Genomic DNA, 11,198 nt, shown 5'->3' with positions numbered 1-11,198 from the left:
CTGTTGTGACCCAAGTGCAGGACACTTCCTGAACCTCATACAGTTGGCTTCAGACATGGATCCAGCCCACCCAAAACCCCCTGCAAAGGCTTTGTACCCTCCAGGACAACATTCCTCCCTAACTTGGTGTCATCTGTGACCTGCCTCAGGGTGACCTTGACCCCTTTGTCCAGATTACTGATTCAGACATTAAGATTCAGACATTAAGCAGGACTGGCCCCAACACTGAGCCCTGGGGAACACCACTTGTGACCAGCTACCAGGGTACGGAATAAATGTACAAATAAAGTTTTATGTCAGACTAGAGGTTGGTTAAAGAGCACTCACAGTTGGTACTCAAATTATACTTGGCAGAATTTTGGATCCAAGTACAAGAACAGCAAAAAAGCAGACTAAAGAACCTCCACCCACTGAGTCAGTAACTTCTTTCCACAACTGTTAAATTTTTAGAGAGATATAAATCAGATCAGACCTGAGTTTATTAATTTGGACTCTATTTTTAACATGTTAAAACTGTTATGAATGCAAAGCTGATAGAGAACTTGGGACACAGAATTATCCTTGCTATGGTCAATCCTTATTTTTAAGATAATGCATATGGAAAAGAAATAAACTTAACAATACGAATACAGACTTTTAAACTGTGGATTTTTTTAATTAAAAATTTGTCCAAAAAGATGAATATTTACAAAACACTGAGCCTTTCAATTCTGTTATCAAAACCTGCTGAGTGTAGTACACATAAATCCTAAAGTAGAGTATTATACAAATCCAAAATATAGTAAGATCAGTAAAATTGATGTGATTGACTTAATAAAAACTACACCATTTCCCAAATAGGAAAGATCAAATACGAACCAGCATTGCACTAAGTGAATATGCAGACTTCCAATAGATTCATTGGAGACAGTCTCCAGGGTGTAATCCAACAGTGTAGTAACTGACACTACATCAAACCCATTGAGTTGTGTTTAATGAAATCTGTACACACAAAATTTACAAATATTTTCAAAGGTTCATTCTTAGTCTTTGGAAATATGTCATAATTAACTCAATAAAACTGATGCAATCCCGCTATCTAGGAGCGTTTCTGTATAAGGGCTTAAACTGTCTGCCCAGAAGACAAAAAGGATTTAAATTCTTCTGTTGGATGAAAAAAATAGAAATTTTTAATAAGGCAGAACCCAAATTTTAAAACGCTGTTTTACACACTCAAGAGTCCTTTCATATCACAGGCAGAAAAAAGGAAAAATCCAGGTAACTCAACCCAGGACAGGGAGCAGAATATGGTAAACTCTTCAGAAATCCATGTATTTGCTCACAGAGGATCTTTACTCAGTGCTTTCAGAGAAAGGCAATATATCCCTTATCTAGTGTCTAGCATAAATAGCTAAGAAGATTGGCATGCAGAGCTAGGCAGCCTCATGATGCAAAAGAAATCAAAGCAGAAGTCTGTACATGGTTCTCTGTCCTTTTATAAAGCATCCCAGACCACAGATCAGATGCTGCTTCACTTCACTCAGTAAGAGGGGGAAGCCTTCGCACCAAGGTCAGCCCAGCACTTCATTTCACTGGGTTACTGGCAAAGCCACGTTGACAGGCACTTGGCTGGGCTGCTGTGCTGGGGACCCATTGCTGAGAGGCTGCTGTGAAACCGCGGCTGGCTCCATTTTGCTGATGTGTGTTATGAAGCGCAGCCGAAGTTTCAAAGCTGGTCTCAGATTACAAATTATCTTCTCTACCTGTTTTAAAAAAAGAAGAAAATGTATTCAGTAAAAAACAGGAGTGTTTTTACATGCCACTACTGTACATAAACATCACATTAGCACAACAGAAAATGGAAAAAGATACAGTAAATAGAGGTATTTACACAAGTATTTTATTTAAAACGCTAACTTTTGGACCTCTTCTAATAACCAATCTTAAGAAACCCTTCATGTTGTAACAGTTATGCACCAAAGCTTTGTAAAACAATTCACACAACTGACATTTTTAAATGTGCATACTGCTTTAAAATAGAGACAAAATGAGTGAATGATTTTTCACTGAATATGAATGGCATCTTCCTTTTGTCACATGTCAAGTTACACTACTGAATCAGAAATTAAGTAAAAATTTAAAGAAATAGATTTAAATGAATAAAAGTTATGAAATATCCAATAGCTTTATTTCTAGTGATAGCTCTTAAAGCACCCTGAAGCTGTATCTTAAATTTCAGACTACATAAATTAATCTTGCAATCTAATCTACTCCATCTGAAGCTTTTCCTGCACCAACTTCCTAATTTGTACAGAGAATAATCAACTGTTAAACAATTCGTTGTACTGCTACCTATGAAAAATAGTTCACAAAAAGATTAAATTACTATATGGGAAGAAAGATAACCAAAGTATCAATATCTACTGTTTACTTACTTGGTCTTTCACACTGTCACCTGTAAACATGTATTTCATATGATACAAGAAATCGCAAATGGGATCCATGTAGTTCAGGTGGGAGCTGTACCGATCTGCATTCAGGAGCATTTCATAAAATGCCACTCCAATCTGCTCACAGACACAAAGAGCAGCCCAAATGAAAACACGTTTTAAAATGTTTTAGATTAACAATACAATAAATATTTACTGCTTTTTAAGTAGCTGTGATTCCTAACTATTTACTTTCTTACACGGATGAATGGACAGGTCTAAGTCATGCCATTATGCTTCACTAAATGGTTTCCAAGTTAAACTAGCAGGGTCTCTGATATCTGACATTTTTCAGCTCATCTGCCTACTGGCATCTCTTTTTTCCTCCCCTAACCTTATCCACACTGACATGAATGTAAGAAACAGTTCATGTTCCTCCATCCTCACAATTCACCTCTTGCATACTCCTTTCCAGGCAGTAAGTCTGATGTATATTTTGAAAGTAGTTTGAGAGCCAAAGAAAGCATATACTGCTTGATATTTCTGGGGGTTTATTTCTTTTCTTGCTTAAAAAGAAATGTACTGGGTGTTTTATTCAACAAGATCTCAGTTAACGGGGTAAGCTGAATACCAACTCAGCAACTCAGATCCTTGCAATCACTGTTTAATTTGTAGAGAATTTAATTCTGAATATTTATTAAGATTAATATTTATTAAATCCCATTCTGATTCATGAGTTAATTGGAAAGGTAAAATAATCCATACAGTATAAAGCAAACCACGAGCCAGACTTTACCTCTATCATGCACCGTGTCCTCTCCTGCTGGAAGCGTTGCAGGAAAGGCCCAACGAGGTGATAAACGTAGAGCAACTGGAATTCTGTTTTCACAATGGGTATCAACGTTTCTGTGAGGAACCTGTAGGATGTCAAGACGGGGACTATGTCAACTGTTTATTTGGGGTACTTTATTTCTTTCACCTGTACCAAATTCTAGCCAAAACGTCACAGTCTCTCTCACACATTTAGACCTTTATTTTAGAAAAACCAGCGTGCCTCTGGAAATAGCAGCTATTCCAAGTATTATTTTGGGGCAGCTCTAGAACTAATATTTACTGCTTCAGTTGATGCTTTAGGAATGTGCTACAGTGATGCTTTTAAAAAAAATTTAAATTAATAAAAGCATAAAAGCTAATCTAGATTTAAAAAGGCTTATTAAAGGCAGTCACACCATATGGCAGCCCTCCAGCCTACAGACAACTAGACTTATGTCAATGGAAGAGGGAGCTGGAAAAAAACTTGTGATCCATCCGGCAAGTCGTGGATGTCCCCTGTACATATTTATTTGCTGGTGTAAGTGCAAATAGGTGGAGCTTTGTTATCTATCTTGTGTGTGGAATTTAAAAGACAAGTTACATTATCAAATATCATTCCACCTACTTAGGAATGAGAGAAAGCTGTCCAATGCTGGAATGATGCCAGACTGCATGTGCCAAAGCCAAAGTGTAGCTACAACTCATCTCAGAGTAAGACTGGTGGCATGCTGTGAAGTCAAACAGCTGGAATGGGTAACCAACCCACTCTGTCTCTGATGTCAGGCTGGGACTGTTGATGACATTCACAATGCAATCATGGAGAACAATCCAGTATGGCTCCTGGGGACAAAAAATTAACAGAACAAACCCAAAAATTCAGAATTATAAAAGGAACATCACCTAAGACAATGCTTCCTCAGCTCATTCCACTATCATTGTATTTCTAAAATGTGTATCTATAAATGTAAATGTATATATAAAACTGTTTTAAATGACATATGGTATATAAATGGTAGTTGATAACCATGAAGATGCAAACTGAAAAAGCACAATACAAAAAGCATCCATGTTAGGGGGTATGGCACACTCGAGGGTGTGGCATTATCAAGACATATCTCATTAATTTGATTATTTAATCACCTGATATAAAGTTCTCTAAAAGAAGCAAAGACTAGGCAAAAAACCTTAGTGGAAGAAGTCTGAAAATTTTCTAGTTTTCTGAGTGCAGGCACGAACAGACCAAAAAAACAAGATGGAAACAGGAAATAAAGAAAGGTACAAAAGACAAATGAACACGAAAGGAGAGGGAACAGGAAGAATTAGAAGCATTATAAAAATAATAAGCATTAAATTCTTGTTGGCTTCCCTTCAAGAAGAGGAACTATTTTATTGGGGAAGAGAGGTCACAAGGGAAGGACAGCTGTGACCCATGAATAACACATATGGCAAGATCAGAATTACTCAGACAGTCTTTGTCAAGTACCAAGAGTCACAATATTCAGAAGATCAAAGTGATCTTCTGAATATCATATCTGTATCATATCTGATACGCAAACTACTGCAGTAGTTTGTACTGCAAACACTTCCTTTTGCAATCTTAGCCACATCTCATTTACACAGTTTAAGAACTACACGGTGTGAAAGCGCAAGCATTAATCAAAAAATAACTTTGCAAAAGAAACTTTACAGATCTTCCTACTACATAGCTCCAGTTCTCAATACTACACACATGGCATTTAAAAATATATTTGAACAGGAGTGATTTACTTCTTTTCATCCTAGCCTCAAAACATAATAGAAAAACAAGACACCTGGTCAATTTTTCTATGCTGGAGGACTAGATATTTCTCAAACATGTATACAGCCTTGTGAATAGCTCGCTGTGGAATCTACAGATGTTGGCTGTAAGTGCTTACAATGTACTCTAGAAAGATGATAAATGTTTCATGGAAGAGTATTTTTTTTTTATTATTTTAAAATACAACGTATTGACTCACGGGTAAGGCTGTGATAATTAGTCCAATTGCATTCATCCAAGCTGTGATGTTCTCTCTTGGCACCAGAGGCTGACTAGAGACAAAGAAAAAGAAAACTAAAGCTCTGAAGTACACAACTGCAATACGTGCTTCTTGTGCATCTCACAGACCACATGGACTTACACCAAGAATGCTTGTCAAGTTGAGAGAACTACAAAAACACACACAGGTATTTTCAAGAGCCAAAAGATGGTATAAATGCTATTGGAATGTTGTGTGCAAAACACACAGAGGTATTTTCAAGAGCCAAAAGATGGTAAAAATGCTATTGGAATGTTGTGTGCAAAACTTTATTTGGGTGTGTTTTGCATTAGTAGCAGGTTTCCTCCAAAGGCTTCAAACTTTTTTCCTTAAACTTTAGTGTCTAAGAGTTGTTTGTCCCTTTATTGATTCCTTCCATCCATATGCCCCAAACAGAGCTAACAATAATATATTACTAAGCTGAATGAAGCTACACTGAAGTAATTCCAGTTTGTCACTGCTGAGTGATGTCAGCTGAATGGCTGCAAGAATACCAGGTCCTGTCTCTCACCACAGTTTATTTCAGTGATTGCCCAAGAAGCAGCTATGGGTCAAATTTAATGCATTGTGACAAAAGGTCAGCCTTGGCACACCACTGTTTCAAAGTGCCTCTGATCTACATCAGCACCAGGAAGATTCAGAGTCCTGCCAATGATTCCTGTCCCTTTCTTTGCACTCAAAAAAGCTGTGATATCAGCTGATGAGATGCCCTCCTCTCAGCACAGCTGAAAAAACAGACTTTCTCCAGGCTTTCTTGCTGAACCCAATGGGTAAGATCTCTGCCTGTGTGAGGTTTTACCTCAAACTCTTATGGGCATCATGCCACATCAACCAATTCTGAAGCATACAATCCACTACACCACAGGAGTCTAACATGCGGTTTTTTCTGCTTGTCACCTTGTTTGCCATCTAAAAATACTTTATATATTAAATGTTACCTATATGCACAATTCTTTTTTAAAAAAAATTAGAAAATTAGTATCACAGACTACCTGAGCAGTCTCTAATTATGTATGATATTATTGCAGAAAACCATTTCAGAAAGCCAACGTACCTCTTCAGCACAACATTCAGCAGAGCATTGCCCACCTCCTTCCCTGGAACAGCCAGAGCCATGAGCTCAACACAGGTAACGTGCAAAGCATGGGCAGCTGGGTTAGGAAATTCATTGAATCTCCAGTCACAATTTGGAAATGGACCAGGTGATTTGCCTGCCATAGGTGGCAATGGTTAAGGAAAAAAATGCTGCCTCAACACAGACAAGTATAAACAGCACAGTGATTAAAAATGGATGCATCTACCACACACTAAACTGAACTGAAAATTATTGAAAACAAGTGAAACAGCCACATTTCATTAAAAAAAAAGACATACAGAAGTATGAATATAAGATGCTGATATCATTGAAGGACTGCATGAATACACAGCTATAAATACATTACACATACGAAGACAAGCAAAGGATAAACCTCCCTGATTAAGAGGTGGAAAAAACAATACCATCGATCTCATTCACTGTCTGCTTTCAAGAGGAAAAAATATAAATCAGAGGAATTTTCTCACAAATTCAGAAACCATTGATTTGCCTCTAAGATCTTCTAGCAGACTTCTAAAGTGAGAGTTTATGCAAATGGAGCACCTGCTTATTCTCTGAAAATATTCCACTTTCCCAAGCAAGACTAACTTATTTGAAATACATACAGAAAAGTTCTCCACAGTTAACATTTGCACAAAATCAGGGATTTAAATAATTTTAGCTTTCTTTGGAGACACCGAATAGACTTCTTTGAAGTTACACATTTAAGAAAGGGAAAGCCAGGAGAAGGAGTGAAAGAACTTGTAACATCCTGAAAATTGGTCAACTCTTGTAAAGCTGCTCCAGAAAGAAGCCAAAGTCCAAAAAGATTCCTATTCTCTAATTTGCCAGCTATTCCCACATCTTAAATATGGCACTGCTCTCAATATTTTATACTCAGTAATACTAATAATTAGTATTAGAAAACAGTAACAGTAACCTCATTTTCGAAAAATCCTTTAAATACTCACATTTGCATCAAGCTTATTTTTTTGACAATCAAAATTCAATTCAGAATGCATAATCATCAGTAATTGTATTTCTACGTGATGTTTAAACAGTGAAATATTTATACAGCTGTACTGTACTTGACTTTCACCGTATCTTTTAAGATGTCTACTAGGACAGCACTTCCCTGTTTAGAATAATAAAGAAATTGAACGTCATATTTTGATGAAATGAAGATTTAAGACATTGTCACAGCTCACTTAGAGCCAACTTTTAGAAGGATATTGTCTACTAGTCTTCCAATGAGCTTGCAGTAGTAAGCATCATCAGGAACCCATGGATTTTCTTCCCGGGGATTCATGGCACATTTGAGGTAAGTATCACTCAGACACCAGCCTAGTGGACGATTATCTTTGAGGGAGCCAATTATGGCATGAACGAGTTTCCTCTTGAGGTTTGTGCGCTCTCTCAGATGGCCCTCATAATAGTGAAGAGTGTTGTACAGGTAGGTCACTGGCCGGTCTGCCAAGGAGAAAGGGAAAACAATAAAAACCAGAAATAAATTCCAGCATCATTGTTTGTGGCAAATAAAACTAAAATCAAGAGCCCTGCAAGACTAAGTTGCATTTATTTAAAAACAGCACATAAGGAATTGATTAATGTTCTTTCTTTCAATATACTGTACAAAACTGATTTTCCTTTGTCCTGTACATACTTCAGTGTCTGTGCAGAACAAAAGAAGTGGAACAAAGAAGGTCAGTATTACTAACAGTTCACAACTTAATGGTAATATTAATATATTTGTAAGTGAACTGATTAAATGAACTCTTCATATACAAGGTATTTGGTAAGAAGAATCCAGGTATGAAATCACAGTAAAGAAAGAGTATTGCAAATTGTCTGAGCATAACACAGCAATGAGACCTATAAAAATTATTTTAAGTGCATTTCTAAAGGTATTCAAGTATCAGGTCAAGTTATTTGACTCTTAAGTAAGGACAGAGAGAGGAACTACTTTTCAATTATTTCAGTCTTGGTAACAGAAAGTTTGTTAGGACACAGGTCCAAGTATTTACTGCTAAAAGGGAATGGAAGGGAAAGGTGTGAAGGAAACACCAATTAGCAAGAGATACCTGAAAAAAATAAGTTCATTGTTAGTAAGCTGAAATTCACTAAACAGGAAATGCACTTCTCTGTGTAAATGTACACAGGGTTTAGAGAACAGGAAAGGAATAAAGCACTGCTGTGCTAATACATGAACATTATGAATAAAAGAGGTGAAGAGGACATAATGATCACAACAGGAATATATCCAACTGTATTCACGGATAACTTACCATGGAATTTGTATAAACCTCCCAGATGATCCAATAAAGTTTCTAGTGATTTGGAGACTGGAAGCAATTCCAGAAATCTATGAATTACAATATCAAACACCGGCAGGAAGCGCAGGCATACATTTCCAAAATAAATTGGTAAATACTGGGGCTGGATCTGAACTGGGGGATTCACTTGTTCTGCCAAGCCTTCAAAATACAGCTTTTCAGGGTATTTCTGGAAGGAAAGAAATCCACCAAAATTAAAATTTCTTTCTTTGTAAGTAATGGATTAAACATTCAGCATCTACATTGCTTTAAAAAGACACTTCAGAACCCTCTTTATCACATTTTAACTCAGTGAAGCTTACTGTAAGCTTACTGAAGAAAACTGAACTACGACATAAAATGGCTATTAGAATAGTGGATAATATCTTCAAAAAAAAACCCAGAACAGAGTTTCACCACCACTCAAAATGGGCATAAAAGAACTTTAAGTATTCCAAAGCAAAGCTGAAAGTAGCCAGTGCTAAAGTGTCCTTTGTCACGCACTTGAAGAGAAATCCTCGGGGAAATCAGCACTACTAGAAGTTTCTGCATCATATACTAAATTAAAACACTAGAAATAGCATGAATGAAATAGTTCCCTGGGAAAGAGCTGTAGTGTACTCAAATAACAGATGGGTACTGCTCAGAGCCTGAAGTTAGGTTTTACCCGTGACTGAAATTTCTCTATGCCAGGTTGGGTGTAGTGACTGTGCAGCCATGTCAGAGCACTTCCCAGGCTCATTTGCTTCCCTGCTACCCTTACACTTTCAGGCACTGTTAAAACACTGTACAGCCAATCAGAGGGCTAATACAGACCAAACCAGCTCCTGGATCAAACTAGATGGCATATATTGAGCTACATGACAAGTTTGTTTGGATCTGTTCCATCTCAGTGTTTGTTTTTTGACAGAACATTGGCACATCCTTCTCTAGCCAGCACAAACCAGTATGTTTATAGGAGCATTAGAATCTCAGCACTTCTTTTCCCTAACATATCAGTCTATCATGTTCTTGTCACACAGAAGATGGAAGAAGTTTTAATAATTAGAAGAAAATGTAGGTTTAACTATTGGGATAGTTATAAAACACCAGATAAAATGCCTTCTCCCTGATGCACAAAAACTTTGTTCTAAGTGAATTTCAGTATAACCAAGATTTTAAAATTATTTGATTTAGATGAGCAAGAATGAACATCCACCCAATTCTTAAGCTATTTCTATCTTTGAATATTACTGCATTATAATTTCAAATAATTACCTACAGTGATTTATTATTTTCATACTAACCCAAAGAAATTACAGCTTATTAGGAAAGTCTAAGAATTGATACATCTGTCTTGTAAATGATGGCTGACATAATTTCCAGGGAAATTATTACAATAAAAGAACATTATTAGCTGTGATACCTTGTGGTAACTCATATGCTTTGTATGCCAGTCATTCTGCAGCCAGTGTTCGGGAGAATTCTCCTTCACAAAATCACTCACTCTGTTTCTGAAATCATTAGGCTTCAGTAGGAGTAACTGGATTATGAAGTAACAAACTTGAGCTTCATTTCCTTCATGACTACGCATAGCCTTAAATGAAACAGATCAGATAACATGAAATTACAGATGACACTGCTGTCTGCTCCAAAGCCCCAAAACGTGGCAGCCAAATTTGCTACATCTGCACACAAATTCACACTGAAGAGATGGTCTTTCAACTCTATTATTCAACTGAAGACATAAAAAAGAGGCAGGTTCAATCTCTACCCCATTTTTTGTTCCATGGGCAGAAGGTCTTAGAAACTCCTCAGTGATAGTACTTTCTCCAGGAACTGTAGCTCTCTTTTATCTGTCAGTTGTCTTATTGAAAATAACCAATTAAGTGACAATGAAGTTAAGATTGCTTTTAACCTCCGGCCACTCTGACATAATTGAACTTCATACTGAAAAGCAAATTAAAATTCAAACAACCAACCATCTACATTAAGATGAGACTGAAAATTGAAAGACAATTACTGAATGTAAATGTAGTTCTCTCTAAGTGAATACTGCTTTATTTTATAGGATAACACGAAAAGCAAGAGAATGCCATTTCTGTCTTACTGTTATGATGAAAGAGGCTGATTTCTAAGGAAGAAAGCCTACTCTAATGGGCACAACATTTTCCATACGCTTGTGAATGAATGAATAACATGCCATATCCTACCTACCTTTTAAGGCTGCAGGAATCGCACAACCATAGAATCATTTAGGACCGAAAAGACCTTTAAGATCATGAAGTCCAATCATTAATTGAGCAGTGCCACTAAACCATGCCCTGAAGTCCACACATACACATCTTTTAAATATCTCCAGGGATGGTGACTAAACCACATCCCTGGGCAGCCTGTCCCAACACTTGACAACTCTTTCAGCGGAGATGTTTTTCTTAACATCCAATCCAGCACAACTCAATGCTGTTTCCTCTTGTCCCCTGCCTGTCACTTCTATGGGAGAAGAGGCTGACGCCCACCTGGCTACACTCACCTTTCAGGCAGCTGCAGTGAG

General features: G+C 37.1%; 1 protein-coding gene across 2 annotated transcripts in view; it reads right to left on the bottom strand.

The window, feature by feature from the left end:
• Positions 1 to 956: 956 nt before the first annotated feature.
• Positions 957 to 11,198, bottom strand: part of MED23 (mediator complex subunit 23) — a 36,646-nt gene continuing 26,404 nt past the window's right edge. For both annotated transcript variants that reach the window (XM_083858006.1, XM_083858007.1), the window contains 9 exons: positions 10,071 to 10,241; positions 8,639 to 8,855; positions 7,587 to 7,823; positions 6,333 to 6,498; positions 5,219 to 5,291; positions 3,847 to 4,061; positions 3,205 to 3,325; positions 2,415 to 2,546; positions 957 to 1,742 (listed from right to left, as the gene is read on the bottom strand). In XM_083858006.1, coding sequence (XP_083714132.1) covers positions 1,569 to 1,742; positions 2,415 to 2,546; positions 3,205 to 3,325; positions 3,847 to 4,061; positions 5,219 to 5,291; positions 6,333 to 6,498; positions 7,587 to 7,823; positions 8,639 to 8,855; positions 10,071 to 10,241 — 1,506 coding nt within the window. In that variant the 3' untranslated portion in view covers positions 957 to 1,568. The remainder of the gene's footprint in view (positions 1,743 to 2,414; positions 2,547 to 3,204; positions 3,326 to 3,846; positions 4,062 to 5,218; positions 5,292 to 6,332; positions 6,499 to 7,586; positions 7,824 to 8,638; positions 8,856 to 10,070; positions 10,242 to 11,198) is intronic.

Source organism: Zosterops lateralis, assembly GCF_965231275.1.
Source record: "Zosterops lateralis genome assembly, chromosome: 3".
Classification (NCBI taxonomy): domain Eukaryota; kingdom Metazoa; phylum Chordata; class Aves; order Passeriformes; family Zosteropidae; genus Zosterops; species Zosterops lateralis.
The sequence above is the reverse complement of the archived record's forward strand: the minus strand, read 5'-3'. Positions and strand labels throughout refer to the sequence as shown.